General features: G+C 44.5%; 1 protein-coding gene across 2 annotated transcripts; it reads left to right on the forward strand.

Moving 5' to 3' along the window:
* Nucleotides 1-2,651: 2,651 nt before the first annotated feature.
* Nucleotides 2,652-16,786, forward strand: TTC34 (tetratricopeptide repeat domain 34). 2 transcript variants are annotated; one of them, XR_011338978.1, is made up of 9 exons: nucleotides 2,652-2,726; nucleotides 3,868-5,453; nucleotides 6,128-6,353; nucleotides 7,904-8,096; nucleotides 10,291-10,457; nucleotides 10,616-10,883; nucleotides 11,139-11,353; nucleotides 14,849-15,455; nucleotides 16,746-16,786. XR_011338978.1 is itself a non-coding variant. In XM_069874514.1 (8 exons), the coding sequence occupies exons 2-8, from the start codon at nucleotides 3,922-3,924 to the stop codon at nucleotides 15,365-15,367; spliced, it is 3,120 nt and encodes a 1,039-aa protein (XP_069730615.1). In that variant the 5' UTR covers nucleotides 2,652-2,726; nucleotides 3,868-3,921; the 3' UTR covers nucleotides 15,368-15,799. The 2 variants fall into 2 exon arrangements, 1 of the variants encoding a protein (XP_069730615.1); XM_069874514.1 differs by lacking the exon at nucleotides 16,746-16,786 and having other exon boundaries at nucleotides 14,849-15,799.
* The last annotated feature ends 3,632 nt before the right edge of the window (nucleotides 16,787-20,418 follow it).

Genomic DNA, 20,418 nt, shown 5'->3' on the forward strand with positions numbered 1-20,418 from the left:
ATTTAGTACAACCCACTCTCATTCCCTGTGCCAACCCAAACGAGAGCAGGATTTGGTGTCTGCTCTCCAAAAACCAGGTACAGCTCAGAGTAAAGAATCTCAGTCAAACAAATAAAAAATTTCTTTTAAAGTTACCCCATTATACTCCTTTTTATCGAAGAAAGTTCATTCTTTACTTTATTAAGCCAAAATTTCTGTATAAATGCACGTTACTGGTTTCTCACCCTCAGTTCTAGGTGTTAAAAGCCCAGAGATGAGGGTCTTGTTACACACGCTGCAAGCAAGGAGAGGCTTTAAACAAAATAAGTACAATATTTCTGAGCAACATCTCTTTGGAAAGGGTTATTGCAGACATGTATTAGCACATCTCCTGCTTTGCAAAGCCCTTCACCTGTTGTGCCAGGCTTACTCCCTCCCCACACACATCTTTAAAAATTTATCAGTAATTAGAGACATCATGAGGAGATATTATAGCACACTTAATATTTAACAAGTGTGTAGCATACTTAAAATTTAATGTTTAGATAAGTATCTCCACACACATTTTTACGATCCTAAAACAGGGCTTGCCATACTTACCCACAGCAAATCATCTGGTGACTTGAAGAAAATGTTAGGAACCAGGGCCTCTAAGTTACATTGTTGGTTCTGCCACTTACAACATGTTTTCAAACTGGATTCCATTCATACCCCTCAAGTATCACGCCAGGGCACCTTTCCACCAGAAACAGGTGCCATTTTCCATCAGCATTGAGCTCTTGTAGGTGCTGTTCCTCTTATTCCGTTGAGGATCAAAGTTAGGAACATAAAAAATCTAACCTTTTGATGCATAACTTAAAATTGGCTGTATTCATAACAAGTCAACAAAATTTCTTCAGCTGCTATCTTTCTGGCCAAGCTACTTCATACAGGTTGAAACAATGACCCTTAAAGTATTGACACACAGCAGTGAGCACACTGGATTCTTAACTAGATTGGGACTCTCTGCTAGAAATGATGAATAGAGGACACCGGCATCCTCCACGTTCTTTGTATCTGCAAGGGAAAATGTGGCTGGAAGCAACTTCCACACCGCTCAGTCATTCAGCAAAGTCAAATGATGGGTAATGATTTTTGCAGCCAGGACCACGATCCATTGAAGGCACCAGCCTCCCTTTTATTCCCACAAGCCGGGCTTGAGCCCCAGTGGACAGGCAGGGAGGCACACACGTCTGATCAACCCACCTCCTTTTAATGTGATTTCTATTTCAGAACTGCTTCTTTCTATGCCCTCAAGTCTTTCTCAGTAATGTCACCTGTGGCCTAATGTGACAGCAATGGTAAATTATATCTTGATGGCTAATTAGGGTAATTAAAGTGAAAGTAATCAAATGAAAGTAATGGGCAAACTCTTAATAAAATGGCAAAAAAATCTCTACTAACCACAGAGAGGTTTTTCTCTTTTGAATGTCACAGAACATGGATAAGAAAAAATCCAGACCTCAAAAATAGCCCTGGCTTAAAGGAACATCATTGGCCTAAATGCACCTACAAGTGTGAACGATTTACTGCTAAAAATACTTTTTATTATTAAAAATAAGGTTAAAAACATAGGCTGTGCCACAGATGGAGCTGGCTGCTTCGGGTACCTAACGCACTCGGCCCAGTCCTACCACGGCGCGATGAAGCCGGCTCCCCTTTCCCCCTTGACTTCAGGCAGAGGCTCCCCCTTTTCCTACCTTTCACTTCAAGCAACAGCTACCCTTTTCGCCCCTTCCTTCAGGCAGGGGGTCCCCATTTTCCCTCCTTCACTTCAGAAGGAGAGGTGGCTTCCCCTTTTCCTTCAAGCAGGGCGGGCTCCTTTTTCCCTTCACTTCAGGCATGGCGGGGCTCCCTTTCTCCCTTTTCCCGCCTTTCCTTCAGGCGAGGCGGGGGGGGGGGCCTCTTTTCCCTCTTACTTCAGGCAGGAGCTCCCCGTTTTCCTGCAAGAAGGGGCTTCCCCTTTCCCCCTTCACTTCAGGCATTGGGGGGGCTCCCTCTTCTCCCCTCTTTTACTTCAGGAAGGCGCTCCCCTTTGCCCGCCTTTCCCTCAGGCGAGGGGGTGCTCCTTCTTTCCCCCCTTTTACTCCAGGCAGGGTCTTTCCCCTTTCCCTCAGGCGGGGGGCGGCTCTCTCTTTTCCCACCTTTTACTTCAGGCAGGGGCTCCCCCTTTACCCCCTTCAGCTTCAGGCAGGAGGAGCTCCCTCTTTCCCCTTTACTTCGGGGGATGAGCTCCCTTTTACGTCCTTTCCTCAGGCGGAGGGGAGGCTCCCCCTTTCTTCCCGGGCTTCTCTTTTCCCGCCTTTCCTTCAGGCGGCGGGGGACTCCATCTTTCCCCTTTACTTCTCGCGGGGAGGCTTTTTCTTTCCCCACTTTTACTTCAGGCAGGAGCTTCCCCTGTCCCTTTTCCTCCAGGCAGGAGCTACCCCTCTTCCCGCCTTTCCTTCAGGCGGAAGATGCTCCCTCTTTCCCCCTTTTTACTTTAGGCAGGGGCTCCCTTTCCCCCTTTTTCTCCCTCTTTCCCCCTTCACTTCGGGCAGAAGGCGGGGGGGGGGGGCTCCCTTTTCGTGCCCTTCCTCCAGGCAGGGGGGCTCCCCCGCTCGCCGCCTCAGTGCTCGCGGTCTCCGAGCAACGCGGCGCCGCTCTCCGCCTCCTCTCACCTCGCTTCACCTCGGGAACCGCCTGGAGTCCTCACTCCTGCCCTCCAGGTGTTTATTTGCGCTCCTCCCTCTCCCAGGGGCTTCCGCCCTCGGGTATTTGTGCTCCTCTTCCCCCTCTCTCTCTTTGTCTCTCTCTCTCTTTTTCAGGTGTTTTTGTTCACCGCTCTCAGGTAATCGTGCCCTCAAGTGTTTTTGCTCCCCTTTCTCTCTCTGTTCCTTAGCTCCCCATTCTCTCTCAGGTGTTTGTGCCCTCGGGGGTTTGTGCTCCCCTCTCTCTCACGGATTTATTTGTGCTCCCTGCTCACTCTCGGGTGTTTCTGCTCCCTGTTCTGAGGTGTTTGATTTGGGTGCTCTCAAGTGTTTATTTATGCTCCCCCCTCTCTCTCAGGTGCCTGTGCTCTCGGGGGGTTTGTGCTCCCTTCTCTTTCTCAGGTGTTTGTGCCCTTGGGGGGTTTGTGCTCCCCATTCTGAGATGTTTGATTTGGGTTCTCGAGCACTAGCAGGGGCTGCCCAGGGAGGTGTTGTGTCCCCATCCCTGGAGGGGTTTAAAGGAGAAGTAAGATGTTGTATTTGGGGACATGGGCTGGTGGCAGACTTAGCAGGGCTGGATCAATGGTTGGACTCCATGATTTTAAATGTCTTTTCCAACTGAAACCATTCTGTGATGTGTGGTCCCCTCTCTCTCTCAGGAATTGATTTGTGCTGCCCTCTCAGGTGTTTGATTTGGGCTGTCAGGCACTGGCAGAAGCTTCCCCGGGGCGGGGGGTGTTGACTCACGGTCCCTGGAGGGGTTTAAAAGACAAGGGAAAGGGAAGTGGTGGGCAAGCAGGGCATCATTCTGTCTCCTCCTCGTCCGCTGCCATACCATCTGGTGATTAAAAAGTTGTCCGGTTGACATCTCAGCCAGGGAGGATGCAGCCCGGCAGGTCCCCAGCCCCACGTCCCAGGCAGTCACTGGGGCAGGGAGCACTGATAAGGTTATGTAGCTGCTTTCTGGTCAGCGTTAAAAGGCTGTGGGCTGAGAAACTCTGTGGTGTTTCTTTGCTCCCCAGGGAGCTCATCAGTGTCAAAACGTGAGCTTTTCACGGGATCTAGGCTTGCGTGTGTCTGTCGACTGGAAAGCTGCCCCACAAGCAAAAAAAACCCTGTGCTCCGTAGCCACTCACATCACTGATTTTCTGTTTTACAGGCACTACCCACATTACATGTATAATACCACGTGGTGAAGGTACAAGTGCAGAAAATGTCACCTCAGGAGCTTGCCACACTGCTCTGTGAAGAGGGGGACCACCACCTCGCCCAGCAGGAGCTGCCAGTAGCCACTGCTTTCTACATGGCTGCCTTTAGCTGCAGTGCCCCCACAGCAGTACAGAAGGTGAACTCCTTAGACAAAGGGCTCTGGGAGAAAGTGATGGCCACCCTGGAGATGTGGTGCAAAGGCGAGAACCAGATTCCCAAGATCCAGAGCAAGAACCTGGCCGTTGTCTCTCTCAGTGTGGGAATAGCTGCCATCTTTCTCTCCACCCTAAGTCCCGACAATGTGGTATCCTCAGTATATAATCTGGAGAGCCTGCTCAGGCGAGGATGCTCAGAGGAGGTGGTGAGTAAATGCAATGCCCTGCTCGAAGCTAACCCAAAGGATTCAATGGAACTGCTGCTGCTGAGGGCGTTGGCATGGGTGCTGTCAGGGACACAAGTTGGCAAGGGAGTTGCAGACTATATCCAAGCCTTTGTGGTGCATCGGGCTGAGGCAGTGGCCTACGTGAGTAGCAGGCAAAAGGAACACCTTCCAGAGGTCATCCAGGCCTTCTCTAATTGTCTCTCAGCATATCAAAAAGAAAGCCAAGATGACAGTTCCTCGGACCAGTGGCTGGGCAACTGCTGTGACTTCCTCTCTGCAGTGGCACCTGAGGATATCTGGGTTTGCAGAGTGCAGGCAGCTTACCTCCTTAAGAAACGCAAATTTGAGGAGTGTGTGGCCATTTGTAGCAAGGCCCTCCAGGGCTTCTCAGCTGACAATAATCTCAGAGATGAGAGAGCCTTGGGTTTGCTCTTGCAACGGGCTGCTGCTTATTTCTTCTTGGGTGGACGGATGCAGGAAATGATGCAGGATTTAGCAGAAGCCTTTGCCACAACCCCTACCCAGGCAATGAAACACTTCAAAGAGCTTTTCTCACCACATGACACAGAGAGGATAGAAGAACAGGCTAGGACTATCCTGGAGCTGAAATTTGCAGCATACAGGGAGGCTGTGCATACACGGACTGACCTCAGAGGCAATCACGGTACTGAACTGCTCCCTTCTGTCATCCAGACAGTCCAGTTTCTCCTCCACATCTCCCCAGGATCCAAACGGGAGCTCAGTGTTCGGCTAGCAGACTGCCATCTCCTGCATGGACACATCAGGACTGCCCTGGATATCTGTAACCACCTCTTGGCAGAAGAACAGAAAACTTACTACAATACTCTCTTAGCACTGCGAGGATTCTGTTTCCTCCATGCTCACGACTATCAGGAAGCCCTGCAGGACTTTCAAAAGGTTGTTGAGCATGATTCCCCACATCCTAACAGCTGTATTAAAGCCTTATGTGGGCGTGGACTTCTCCGGATTTCTGATGGCAGCCATTACTTGACAGCCCTGGATTACATCACAGCTTGCCAGTTAAAGCTGGAAGAAACCATCTTCACAATCAAGTCCTATGTGCCATGGAACCAAAGAGGACTGCTGCTAAAAGTTCTCCAAGAAGAAGGACAGAAGCTGCTCCAGAAGAAGAGGTACCCAGGAGGCAGTTCAGCTTGTGGGCAGAAAAAGAAACAGGGCTGTGCAGATTCCTCATGGAAGGAGAGCGGCTTGAGTAGTAGAGAAAGCACAGGTCATTGCTTCTGGAACAAGAAGCTGCCTATTAACATAGTTCTCCTGACTCCATGCAAATTTTAACACACAACTCCTCATTATAAATGGTGACTTTTTTTTTTTTCCACTATCAGTATTACTTGTTCCTTTTCCCATTGTGGTATCAGCTGCAACCACAGATACGAATCATGATTCAATAACCTTTCTTTAGAGCCACAACTGCTTAAAAGTATGTTTTTGTAAAGAGGGATTATGTTTATGGAATTAAGTGGCAGAGATATCTGTGGTGCTGAATATGGTGAACTCATAGAATCAGTTTGGGCTGGAAAGGACCTTAAAACCAATCCAGTCCTACCCCTGCCATGGGTAGGGACACCTCCCACAGGATCAGGGGGCTCAAAGCCCCATCCAACCTGGCCTTGAACCCCTCCAGAGATGGGGAAACCACAACTTCTCTGGGCAAATATATCATCTGTTTTGATACTGGACTATTAACCTGCTTCTCACCTTCCAGGCGTGACAGAGAGGCTCTGTTACTCTCATTAGCATTTTCTTCCTTGAAGGTGATCTTTCCTTTTCTCTTTTTTCCTTCCAGAGATGCCCCTGGGGTTTACCAGCTGGCTTCTCTGTTGGTGGAGCTGGACACCTCTGATGAAGCGTCACGGATCCTTCGTGCTGATGCCCTGTACCAGATGGGCTGTGTAGAAGAAGCTCACAAGCTCCTCTCACTAGCACTCTCAGAAAGTCCACAAAGTTCTCCCGTCCTGGCTAGGCTCGCGCTTCTGCAGTTGAAGAAAGGTTTCATGTATGATGGCAACCAGGTAAGGAGCACACTCCCTGTGAGTTTTCCAGTGGGGCTGCACTGACTCCAGCCTGTGCTACCAGGCATTTCGTAGGAATGATGAAAAACTGGTAAATACCAGCCTCCTGAGCTGGACACCCTGTCTGTAGCACGGGCCACACAAGGACTCCCAGCTGAGTACAGCCTATGCATCACATGCTATTTAATGACATTTCCCATCAGAGATTTTAACTAGGCAGAGCATGACTGAGCATCCTGCCCCTGGTGATAGTAGTGATGGGATTGGTGGTTTCCCCGAGAGAAAAGAAGGCAGAACTATTGCCTAACTGATTATCCTAATGAAGCACTGGAGGTGAGGGCAGGGAAAGAAACAAATCCAGAAGCTCAAATACCAATCTGCAATTTTCTTTCTTTACTGACTTATGCTTGAAACTACAAAAGAGTTTCCAACATGTTGTTTCTCCTCCTGCCAAGGAGTACAGAGCTGAATTACTAGGTTCTCCCATCAGAGGGAACTCTTGCATTTTTTAAAATCCCCTATAAATCCTACTAGCCAAGGAGAGAAAGGTTTTATTGTCACCACTTCATTACTCCCTATGAAAAATAAGTTTTGTGTAATTTTCTGCCTGTGGGAAGGCTATTTGTGAATGACATGACCTTATTAGAGTCCATACATTGCCCTTGGAAGTTTTATTCCTATCTGCAGTTTTGGCTGCAAGTTCTAGATGGAACATGTCCCCAGAAACTTCTCTTCAAAATGTTTTTATCCTACCTGCCTGTCAGCACCCAGATACTTGTATCTGTTAATGAAAATATAAATTGATAAGCTCAATGAATGTGTCCAGTGCACCAAGAGAACTGTGTTCTTGCCCTGGCTTCCGTGACTCAGATTGGAATGTTGAATACCTGCTAAGCCCATTTGTTTTACTAGAGGAAACACCTTTTGATTCTTTTCCTGTAGTAAAGAGGTGCTTGGTTATTTTCACACTAGTGAATGGAGACAAGGATAGCATATCTCAGACAAGCTGCTTTTCCAGGAGAACAGTAGTTTGTGGATTTGAATCCATACTTTTCTTAGTTTCCCTATAGCAATAAAAAAAAAAAGAAAGGCACAGCATTTCACTGATTTTTCCATTAATTCACTGGTTTCCATCTTACAGTCAAAAGGGGTCACTGGATTCTTGCCGTTCCACAGCAACTTTCTCTCTTAGCAATGCTCCTGCGGCTCAGCTGTATTTATAAACACAGTTAACTGCTGGTCTGGAACAGAAGCTGCCCAAAGTAAGCAAAGCAGCATTAGTATTTCCCCAGCATAATTTCCACAGCTGCAGTGGTGGTGAGAAAAGATAAGCAGTAATTTTGTCTCCAACATGCACAACCCTGGGGCCTGCTGAGGACTTAAGTAAAAGAAATTTGTGGTCTTTGGCTGGACTGTGGCTGGAGCCCCAGTGAATCATGGGGAAGCACGGGGTAAGAGCATACCTGTCTCCCCAGACAGTAATATTTCCAGTTTCATTTATGTTTTCATGCCAATCCTTCTCTTCTGCCTTTTCCTCTCACGTTGTTAAGCTGCTAAAGAAAGTGATTAGAATTGGAGACACCTCCTGCCTCCTGCCCATCATGGACATTTTCAAAGATGAAGACAGGAAGTTGATGAAAACTCACTGCCGTTGTAGAGCACTGACCATCTTGAAGGACAAACGGGAGGATGCTGACGTCAAGGAGGCCATCGCCTACCTTTCCTTTGCCATCATTGCTTCAGGTGGGGTTATCAAGGTACTGACAGGAGATTTACTTCTGTGGGAAACAAGACCAGTGATGGGGCAGCCGTGTCCAGCCAGTTCTCATCTGTCTTTTCCCCAATGAGAAGATCGAAACAGCAGACTTAGAAAGGGAGCTAAATTGTGCAATAAAATTTGTTTAAAGTAGCAACTCATCTGGATGGCGAAACAGTGCAATTAAATAGTGACTGCACTCCTTGCTGTCCTGTAAGTAACTTGTGAACTCGTTGAAATGAGTTGCAAGGATTCAGTTGAGTTCCACGGGGATATCAGCCCTTGTTCTGTTGTTTAGCACATGAAATCCTCTCAGAGCAGAGCTGAGGATTATTTTAAATTGCATTGTCACATGCTAAAAGTGAAGCTCAGGTATAAACCACCCTTACTGAGTGATGTCAACACACAGAATCCACAATTCCTTCATAACTTGTAAAAGATCTTTAACATTCTGAACCCCTCTCTTTCCGGTTGGTGATTTGAAATGTCTGATCTAATAATTTCCCTATTTTTCCTGCTCCAGAAATTCAGCATTCAGAGTGTACAGGTAACAGAGCAGATACCTACTTTAGTCTTTTGTTATGGTAGACCTGCTAGCTGCTGTAATTTCAGTCATTGCAGCACACAACCAGCCTCATTCCAACACGCCAATGAATGCACAATTCCGGTGCAAAGGAGTGAATGCACCTACTTACATGCATCATTATCCAAGCTTTTCCTAAAGAGCGAGATCAGGCAAACATGGAAATCTTCTGGCACGTTCCAAGTAAAACCATGTTCATGTGGAAATCTGCCATTCACTCTGAGCAAATATTATGACAGCAGCATTGAGGAGAAGAGGTACTGGTTTATGAAAATGGAAAGAAACGCCTGTTGATTGCTTTGAGATGGCTCCATTTCACAGCCCCTGCATTCCAGCTTATCAACTCCCCACCTGCTAGAACAGATGCTTGTTAAGAAATAGATATTGTCTTTATGGGATCCAACTGGTAGCGCTCCAGTGCAATGATAACCTTTGGTACAGAGTTTTGGATCACATCCAGAGGGAGAAAAAGCCTCATTATTTTAAGAGAATTGCTAGAAGCCTGCCTGCTGTCTCATCTCTGTGGGCAGCAGTGCAAGACACTGCATTTGCTGACCTTCCTCTGAAAAAACATTTACAGTGGCAGTGATGATTTATTATCCCGTATTGGGATGCCACAGTTATTGATTGCAAACCCAGACAAATTAAGATCCTTATCGAAATTGCCTTGGAAGGAAGCGGCATGTGGATGGCAGAAAGATATATGCTCTACGGCCACTGAATGAATGGACCTTGATGTTCATTGTCAAATATATGTGTGTTTATTTGGGGAGCATTATTTGAAAGCAGAGAACAAAGATTCTTAGTATCACAAATCGCAGGGCATATTAAGTGCAGCAGTAAATTATTCAGTCCTGTCTGGATTGCTGTTTCATCTAAAACTGTGTACCTTCTGCCTTCATTATAAGAGTCAAATAGCTTTATGCCTCTATCCTCACATATCTTCCTCTTAGACCTTTCTTCTCTCATTTGTATTGCTCCTATTCCTTCATACTTAAATCTCCAAGGATTCCTTCTAATGAATTGGACCCTAATCCAGCTCAGATCCCAAGATGATGGTCGTGTCATTGGTAGGTTGCCTCCAGTTGTTGAACATTAATGAAGTCTTTCCAGAAAGGTGTGGTGGAGGGATAGATGTGAAGCTAGGAAGACATTCCCTTTTACAAGAGCATCATCTTCCTTTTGCTGCTTTCCAGAGCAGCATCACAATGCTGTCTTTTAGAGGACCCTGTGAAAATGGAAGAGCTTAGGGCAGAACAACAAAGGACAAAGCTTTCCAGACCTCCTCTCCTGCACCCTCCTTATTCTTTTACCAGTCACATCAGTAGATTTCAGCTCCTTACCATAGCCTATTTGCCTCCATCCAGCACACCCTTCTTATTACACCCTTCCCACAGCTCTGAATCAAGTGGCCCTTGCATTTCATCCCTGGAACCACCATAACACAACATGTAAGCTACCGCATTGTTTCAGGTACCTGCTTTGAAGCCCTTCAGAGGGTCATCGTGGTCTGCACAGACTGGGGTGTACTGCACCCTGGTTTAGAGCAGCAGACTTGAGACCTTTCAATTAAGCTTGGCTGCATTTCTCCCCTCCAGGTGGTTATGCTGAAGATTGTCTTCTCATCAGGGCTCAATGTTACGGGCGTCTTGGTCAGAAGAAAACTGCTATTTTTGATTTTAATGCCATCCTAAAGGAGGATCCTAGGAATGCACAGGCTCTGAGTGGACGAGGATTCATTCACCTTGCTCTGAAGCAGCAGAAGGTATTATCACTATGTTGATTTGCTGGTGAAGAGCAAAGAACTTCTAAAGGTGTGCAGCTGACACGTGGGACAGCAGACAGCTGACAGCAGCTGAAAGAACGAATTATCAATACATGCTTATTGCTACCATTTCATTTTTTGGTCTTATTTTTGTATAGGAGGCCGTGCAAGATTTGATCTCAGCACTGAAGGTGGAGGCAGGAGTAGTGATCCCAGCAATCCTGTCTTTAAAGCATGAAGCCCGAAGGTTGATCACTCAGTGGCTTCTTCAGCATGGCAGGATGACTCTAACTGAGCTTGTTGCCACTAAAGACCTCTCAAAACGAGAACCCTTCAGAGATCTTCTCATGATTGCAAAGGCACTAATTAAAATTTGCAAGGATTCACAATACCACATCTTCTACACAGACGTTTTGATCGCAAATGGTAAGTTCCCATTATTTTATTTAACTGGTCAGACTGAGTGTGAATGAGCAGTAAATTAAAGAATGGGAATGTCAAATGGCAACTGGATTGCTCTACAGCACTTTTCCAGAGACATTTGCAAATATTTTGGGAAAGGTTAATTAATACCCTTAGATGTAGACTGGACAAACTGCCTAAACCCTGCATAGTAAGTTTTCTTGATGTCTTTCTCCACATGGAATGGGTTATATGGCTTGTGCTGGTGTTAACCAACAGGAAGGTACGAAGAGGCTGTTAATCACCTTCGGGAGGCGTTTGGCCACTCTCTTGCTGATGACTTTGCTAGCGCAAGACTGGCTGTGCTGCAGCTGAAGAGGAGGAATGTGCCAGTGGCAGCTCGCTCATTCAGCATCCTGGCTAAGAGAGATGAGAGAGAGTTGGGGTTTCTCCTGAACTTCATAGATGCTAAGCAACAGGAGCATCTCTCTCAGGTACAATCCTTCTTTGATGCCGCACCCGTGGATTCAGTGGGAAAGAAATGGGAAGCAAAATTAGACTGCAGAGACCTTCCCTGCCTTGTCTTGAACAAAAATGTGTGGGAAGACCATTTATCAGATGAACAAGAAATAAGTTTGTTCCTTCACTTCAGCCAGATTAGGGAGTTGAATCCAGACTTCCTTCATTGCAGTGGCCTCGCTTCAGTTGCTAATGATTCGTCATTACCCTTTCTTACCAGTTGGGGGAATTTCTTGTTGGTCTCGCTAGCATGAGATGTGTTTAATCCCTAAATACAGGGGATGTCGGGGGCAGCAGCTGGAGATTTACCAAGATCATTGCTAGTACTGTACTCTGTACAAGTTACATGGCATAGTAGCTGGCTGCCGGGGAAGACAGGTCATGTTTTGTTCATACTCTTGAATGAAATTAAGTGGAAGGTTCAAATTCAGTCATATTAAATGTTTCAATCCTTTTTGCTCTTTTGTGTAACATGTAGACATTTAAATATATTCGCGTTTTTATAGAACTACTAACCTTTGATGTTGGTATTGGTTTTCTTGGCTAAAACCGTTTGACACAAAATGGCACATTGCTCTAGTGTTTGCCAAGTATAAATTTTCCAGTATTTTTTCAAGTTTCTCCCCCAAAATACATCCAGCTCTGAGAAAGCATCTCCAATAATCAGACAGGACAAGGTCAGATTGATGGTGAGGAGTTTAAACTCAAGCATCTGCAATTCTGATTACCCAGAAGCTCCGTGTTCTGAGAATCATTTTGTTTCCTTTTATTCAATTTGTAGATTGTATGCACCCTGTTGGGAAGCTATATTGTTATGCTTTCTCCCAGGTTATAAAACAAACAACATGCTGAAATACTTAATGCATATTGAGAGGAGTACTTTGTATGTATTTTAGCAAAACAGCAGGAGGATATAAGTAAACAAGTATTAATTTACCAGTCCCTAGATCTACCCCATTACAGAGAAAAGAGCCTCTCTCTCCTGGGTAATGTAAAAAGTTCTGTCTTATGGGGAAGAGTTTGACAACTTTCGAGCCAATTTGCAATCTTTCGCTATATAAATTCGGAAAAGGTACAATCGTTACTGTGTCTTGGAGGCCCTAAGGGGGCATCTATAATGGAGACACGTTTTACAGCTCAGTTTCCCTTGCTGCCACGTCACTGGTTCTGTGTGGAAGCCTCAGTGCTAAACCCATCCATGCTGCTCTCCCAGAAAACACAGGAGGGATTTTCTTATGCTGTCAATATATAAAAACCCCAAACCCAACAAAATAATTTTTGTACAGCTTAACCTGCACTGATGTATTAGGAACTCACTGATACCACAGATCAATGCAACCTTTCAAAGGGGTGAGGCGCTTTATGTCTGTCTTTTTTTGACAGTTATGGAGGAGGGTCGGGAATCTTTTCTGGTGGCTTATTTATCATGAAAGATTTCTCTGCCACGTGAGAGAATAGGATGGCTGAACTGATTTCAAGACTGGAACTCAATACCAATGTTGGAAGTAAAATAGAATTATTTTTGTTCTATCTTTAATCTTGTGCTTGAGTAAACATTTGGACTCAAGCACCTGGGAATCTTTCTGTCCTATCTGATCTTCAGAGATTTACTGTGTGTTTACTTTTGTTACTAATTAGCCCAGAATAACTTTTTTTTGTTGCTTTTTAGATGTATTTTGTGACAAGGGGAATAAGGGTATATTCTGCTGGGGTGGTGAAGGAATTAGTTAATTCATCTGCCTGCTGTCTCAAAGGACTTTCCCATAGCACTTCATTTTGCCTGCAAGGCTATCCCAGTTTGTGTGTGAAAGGAAGGTCTTGGTAAAAGCAAAAAGGCTTACAGAGAGAATTAGTGCCCAGCGAGGGCCATACCTTGCCACAGTTCCTACCTGCACTCTAGGGGAGGGCGTTCCTTCCTCACAAATAAGGAGCCTGAAGCAAAGAAGAGCTCCATGGTTTATGCTCCTCCCTCAGTCTCAGCACACACACCCCCCAAAAAGTATTGCAGCCACATTGTTTTAGAGTGTTTAGTAATTACAGGCATTATAGAAATGTGTCATCGTTAACCTGGAGTCAGGTCTGAGAAGCTAAAAATAGTTCTACATAAGCTGAATAGGAAAGGGTGGAGGAAAGAGAGCTCCTTGATGTTCTGATTTGTTTCATGAAAAACAAAGGAATAAAGTTCTTCCATTATTTATAGCCTGAAGGGTCCCGTGTTAAAAATCTGTAAACAACTGGGGGAGCCACATGGGAATAGGAATCTGAAAGATTTATTAAATTGCAAAAGGTCAGAGGAAGGGAGTTTGCTTGCTGCTAGTGTGGCTTCAACCCTTCCGTTTCCTATGTCAGAGGTTAAATGCACGACAGCTTTGCTAGCTCCGTGCCCGGACCCTCAGATCTGCGCTTTCTGTGTCCGTGTCAGTATTAGGCCATCAGCTCAAGGTAGAAGTTGCCATTCCACTTGCCTTCATGGCATGTGGACCTCAAAGAGAGTCTGCGGGTGAAGAAAGAAAGACTTGCTCCAAACTGTCCTAAAAACACCCAGCAAAATAGAGATAAAGCATGCAAAGGGACTGGAAGACCTGAGATGGCTGCCAGATGTGGCTGTATTCTAGGGTGCCACGAGCATCCAAAGGCAGCGTGTGATAGCCCATGGAACGACTGCTGGAAACATTTATCCTTTACTTGAAATCTCAGCATTCTGTAAGACCGAAGCTGCTGGTGGCAGCCTGGTTTGTAACTTAAATATTCACTCTGCTGCAGCACGTTAAAAGCTTTGTTTATTACTGATAAAGAGAAGTAATGAGAAATCCATTTGAGGCGTCTAGTTCTAATGGAGTTTTCTTCATTGACATTTATGAACCTAAAAATTATGTGGCTCTTTCTGCCTCCTTTATTTTCTTGTTGTTGTTTTTCCCTTCAGATAAGGGCAGATAATTCACTTGCACTGGAGATTAATGATCTGCAAAGCCATCAGTTGGCCATTTTTTCCTGTAGCCTGGGTAAACTTGAATGAGGCCAACCTTCATTATTAGCAGATACAAATATGTGTGGTCAGCACATGGGGCTGACTCTCTATTAACCAGAAGATGCAGTTTCTGGTTAGAGCAGACCATTGGGTTCAGAAAGAGAACACTGTCTATGTTTAGAGTTGGGCCTATTCAGTTTTCAGATCATGTATCATTCCCAAGGAATGTAAACAACTTCAGAATAAGTGTTCTGAGAAAGGTTTAGGAAAAAATGCAGAAACAAAGAGGAGTGGTTCGGAAACAGTTGAGACCACAGCAGGTCATTGATCCAAGCTTTCTATATCTGCATGCAAAAAAAATACCAATTATACATTCTCCAACTAGGACAACAACATTTGAAAGAGTATCCAAAATTTCTTATTGTCTCTGTATACCTCTGGCCATTTTGGCTTTTACTCTTTTTTTTTTTTGCTATCAATAACTAATATCAATTTTCCACAGATTGCAGCCCAAGAAGGAAATGTGCTGATGAAAGAACACCACTATGAGAAGGCTCTTGGTTATTACACTCTGGCCATCTTGACCGGCAAAGATAATCCAAAGTATCTCCGACGGAGGGCCACTTGCCTTACACACTTGAAAAAATATGACAAGGCTTTAGAAGATATGGAGAAAGTGATCCAGAAGCACGGCCAGAACAGCCTTAAGACACGTGTTGAGGATCACTGCTCAAAAGGACGCCTGCTGTTGGCACTGACGGAGGAAGCAGCAGCCGTTAAGCAGTATATTGAGGCACTGCAGCTAGATGAATCCATAGCATTGTTCAGCATCATGAACGGCCCTGGCAGTGAAATTGTAACCCAAACATTTCATAAGGTCGCACAATATAACTTTGAAATGCAGCATTATGAAGAGGCTTGGAAAATCACAGACTATGGTCTTAAAATTGATAAAAACAGTGAACTTAAAAAGCTGAAAACAAGACTTAAGCGAGAATCATCAAGCTGTAGCATACATTAATTCATCTCTTTGAGGATTTTCCAGTGTCTGATTGCTTTCTAGTTCACTTGTGAGGCTGCAAGAGTAAGGGAAAGATGAGAAGCTCATGGTAAATAAGCAATGGCCATGGCACTGAATGTGGTACAGCAAGATTAGGAGGAGGTAGTGAAACAAAACTGACCAAGAAAGCTATGAGAAAAAGGCAAACTGCCATATTCAGGATTCTTTAAAATGATTGTGGATGTATGAAAACTCCTTGTGAAGGAAGTGTTTTGTTTGGCTGAGCTAAACTAATTCTAACCCATCAGTTCCAGTTATAGCAAAGGAAGACATTCAAAGAGCTTGCAGTTTGTGAATAATAATCATGTAGTTTCTTGGTATTTATTTGATTTGCTTTAACACCTGCTGTTCAATTAAGTAGCCTTATTTTTATGGGCCAGTTGAAAAGATCATTCATAATGTTGCTTATATTTGTGAAGGATCACGTGTTATGCTGCCCGAATGACCCATTTGTGAATTGAAGGAGCTGCTCTTGCCTCCATCCAGTGGATTTGCAAAGATGAGAACCAACACAGGGCAGCAGGAGCAGCACAAATGCTAAGTAATCTGGTTTTCTGTCCCAGGGAAGATAAATAACATAAAGGATGAGACTCAACAGAGATAAAACTTCCATTTTACTGACTGATACCTGTTATCTGTGACACACAGGCAGCTGTGAATTCATAGATGAGCGCTTGGAGATCCCTGTGTCTCAGTCTGCCAGAGATAATCTCTTAGTAGGGGTGCCTGCAAGTGCCTGCTAAATATCATTTTTCACCCTCCTGGGTATTTGTGCACAAAGCCAGCACTGGAGCATGGACAAACAGAGAAGTGATCCCATCCCATTAGTAGGGAGGTCAGAGCTGGAGGCAGGAGCCAAGGTGGGAACGTGTTTGCTCTGCAGTGATTCAGCACTCGTTCTTCATCATCCATGCACAGGAATCAACATCTCGCATTCTCTGAAGGGTTGTGCCTGCTGGCATGTAAGCAGCTTCCCCACCTGTACGGGCAGCTCCACCTGCGGGCAGCACAGGGACGGTGCTGATATACCAAATTTCTGTGTGGTTTGGTGTTTCCTCCATGCAGTGGGAGTCTGTAGCACAATTTGAAGCTTACGCCTGTGCTGTGCAAGAAGGAAAACATGAGCTGGGGCCCAAACCAACAGACTTGTGTATTTGTTTTGACTGCTACAACTGAACTTGTCCCAGTGTTTTTGGAGAGTGATAATACAACTGTGGAGAAAAATAGAAACTACTGTTGAAAACAAAGATTAAAGCAACACAGAGAACTGCTCTCCTGCTTTGATTAGGATGAAAGGGAAATGGAACATTTTCTATTTTGTTACATTGTTTTCTGAAAGGCAGCATTCCAGAGTGAAACCTCATTCTACCCTGCAATCAATGATATCACTTGTACCCTAGCATCTTTTTTTTCATCTCTGCATGCTCCTTTTCCCCTTCCCTAACAGCACAGGTAAGAGTGGGCTCCTTTCCTTTCACATTCCAAAAACGTTACTCTGATTGCAACCTAGTGACACTCATGAGTACCTTTTGCTCCTAAACTGGCATCAAGATGCTACAGGATACGTCCTTTCCAAACATGCAATTATATCCTTAGCAACTACATTTACAAGCTGAAAGAAATCACTGCAATGATTTTTCTTGAAATAGTAATCAACAGATAAGAATTTCTCTGTCTCATGCTGATATTTTTGAGAAGCAGTTATTTAGCGCTTCCAAATTTTGGGTTTTGCCTGATTTTGCTTTAGGTTTTGGATTGGCTGGAATAATAAATCTATAGCTTCACAGTGCTCCTCTGTTAGCATTGCCTCCTTTAGTCTCAGGTCTGGTTCAGCATCAGTCAGCCGAGAGTTTCTTTTTAGCAGTTTGATCTTCCTGTGGCTTTAAGAATAGAACAGTTTTGTTTAGAAGGTACCTGCAGTGATCATCCAGACCAACTGCCTGACCACTTCAGGGCTGACAAGAAGTTAGAGCATATTATTACAGGCATTGTTTTAGTGCCTCTTAAACACTGCCAGGCCTGGGGCATTGCTCACCTCTAGGAAGCCTCTTCCAATGCTTAACCACCCTCTCAGTAAAGACACTTCCCTAATTTCTAGTCTGAGATGTTTATGTAATGCCCTTGCAATGTACAGACAACTGAGACAGGGGATTGTCTCCTTTGCCACAATTAATATTGCTGGAGATGTTATAAGCACAGATAATCTGGACACAGAGAGAACAGGCACACAGACACTCGGCTGCACTCAAGTGAAGTAACTTCATTACATGAATCTGGTTCTCCCACTTATCCATCCTGACAGAGAACAATATCATCAGTACAAGAACTGCATGGAGAAAGAATCAGGGTTTCAATCAAAAAGAGAAGAAACCAGCCCACAGAGCCTGGATTGGTGGCCTCTCTGCTGAGAGCAGCACTACCTGCCTGGTTGTCCTGTCTACCCAGGCTAATGTTCCATCCACTGGCCTGGGCTGCTTTGGCATTTTGGTTTCTTAAGTAATAGATTCTCCTTTGCTGCTCTGAACAGAGTGCTATTTACTGCCCCTAAAGAATTTTTTCTTTAAATCAGGGACCACCAGCATCCCTACAAGATTGCTACAGAGTTATGCTGAGAAAAAAAAATGGGTTTAAGTACCCAGAGCCACTGTTCATCTAAGCATCAGGAAGGCACATAACTTCTTATCTATTCCTCACAGTCTAGATTAATGGCTGCTTCTCTGACCAGATCCTAGCTGTTCTCATCAGAATTTTTATTTGTTTATCCACTCTGTCCTCTTTCTGTGCCCACTAAAGTGCTGTGATCAACGGCCTTATCTTTGCCTGTGTCTAAGCTTCTGATTTGTTCTATATTTCTCTGTTATATGCTTGCTCTTCCAACGAATCTTTTGGAATATCAGATTGATCTTTCTGATTAGCCACAGTGAGTGGAGTTTAATTAGCAGCATCACTGCATTATGCATGCCTAGGACAATTTCACAGATGCCACAAGCCATTCCAACACTCATTTTGTGGAGTCCTGAAGAGCAACTATTTAATTTTAAATTAATTGCATTTCCAGAGTTTATTTTGGGCACACAATGAATTGGCCAAAACCAGCTTGAGACCTTGACAACTCTTGTTCTATATGCAGTGCAAGACTGAGCTTAATCTGGCTGATCAGCCATGGCTTTAGGTGTCTTTGGTAAGACCCTATAATTTTTGTGCTTGTGAATCCTGTGGACAAGATTCCAAAAAGCCAAGAATTACAAAGAATAAAATAGCAGAAGTATTTCCCACAGACTGTAAAGGAAATTAAGAACACTATATGATAACAAGTTTGCACATCTCATTCCTGTTCTGCGTCACAGCAAATGAGAAAATTTAGCTGTAAAGCCAGAGAGGAAACATAGAAGGGAGTGGGAAATGCAGGAGAATGTTAATGATTCCATTCCACTCCTGGTTTGCACTTGGCTGTGCCCCTCGGTTGTGCTTTCATCTCCAGGTCGGCACCGCCCGCCCGCCCGATGCAACCGAGCAAATACGCTTCCTGGGTGTCACATGGCTCGGTCTACAGGGACCTGAACTCACAGGGGAGCCACAGGTTTAGATCCGGTTCAGTAGCGGATGAAATGAAAAACTGACAGAGATCAGTATCACTTAAAATGACCATCTCATGGAGCATCTTGATTGCTTGGAAACCTCAGATGTCATTATCAGACTCGATATGTTCTCCAAAAGTCACATTAAATTCTTACAATATTACAAGCATCTCTGAGTGCTGGCGACGGTACAGGGCTTGTTCTTTATAGAGTTTTAACAACAGAAACATTTATATCTTGCCGTTGTCTTTCTTTGCCACTTTGCCACCAGTATTTTTGTAATGCCATTTCTTTATTTCTCATGCACTATTTTGTCCATTCTTGGACATTCTCAGTAAAATCTACTGACCAGAGAAAACAGATAATTAGCCATCTACATAAATTGCCTGTGACTGCATCATTAATGTGTTTGGATGTTTTAATTGATTGCATTCTCAAGTGTTTTGGATGGCTTAAATGCCAGCTAATGCAATCCAATTAAACCTCCTAATAAACCTGACTGATGAACTGCAGTATCATCACGCATCAAGTAGAGATGTAGAGGGAAACGCCACAGAACTGACAGTTCAGCAGAGACCATGTCATTTTGAAAGACCCAAATCACTTCTCAACAGGAAAACTTATAATTCACTGTAACCAGTGATGGATTTGGTATCCAAGACCTGATCCAACACACCTTCCAAGCACACGCTTGAGCCAATTCCTATCCACAAATCATAGAACAGCCCATGTTGGCAAGGACCTCAAAAGATCTCCTGAGCCAACCTCTCATGCTTAGATTGCTCTGGCATAGCCGTTAGAAAATGCCTACATCCAACATTCCGCGTACTTCCTATTGGAAACATCTTCTCCTCAGGAAGCAAAGCCATTAGAGAGATAGGAGGAGATTCTTGATTTAATTCCCTATTCCTTTCCAAATGTTTTAAAGAAAGAATTTTCTTTATGATTAGCTTAATGCAGTTTGGGGGAATCTATGAATTCTATAAAAATATCCTTGGTGCTCATGTGTGACCTCAATGAAGTTGCTTTGGCTGTGCTCAAATCATTTATTACAGATGTTAGTTAGGACTTTGTAAGTCCTGTGTGTCTTGGTTCTTTGGGGGCCAGAGCCTGCACCCTGAGGAACAGGCAGCCGGAATCACAGCATTCCTCACTCTCAGACATCGTAGTCACAATGGCTACAACAGGCACACATAGAAAGTGGCAGAAATGAAGCCCTTAAGGTTATTGGCATCTTGTTTCTCCACCTGCAAAGGGGGCAGAATAATGCCTTTTTGTATCTAATAGCCGTGCAGCAGGAATAACTGCGTTAAATCCTGCGAGGAGCTTCTCTGCTGCAATATCACAGACCTTAATTAGGTCAAGCTTCCTCAGCCAGCTACATTGTACAGCAACAATAAAACTATTCCACAATAAGGAAGATTCACATACATA

This window comes from Phaenicophaeus curvirostris, chromosome 22 (genome assembly GCF_032191515.1).
Source record: "Phaenicophaeus curvirostris isolate KB17595 chromosome 22, BPBGC_Pcur_1.0, whole genome shotgun sequence".
Lineage (NCBI taxonomy): Eukaryota > Metazoa > Chordata > Aves > Cuculiformes > Cuculidae > Phaenicophaeus > Phaenicophaeus curvirostris.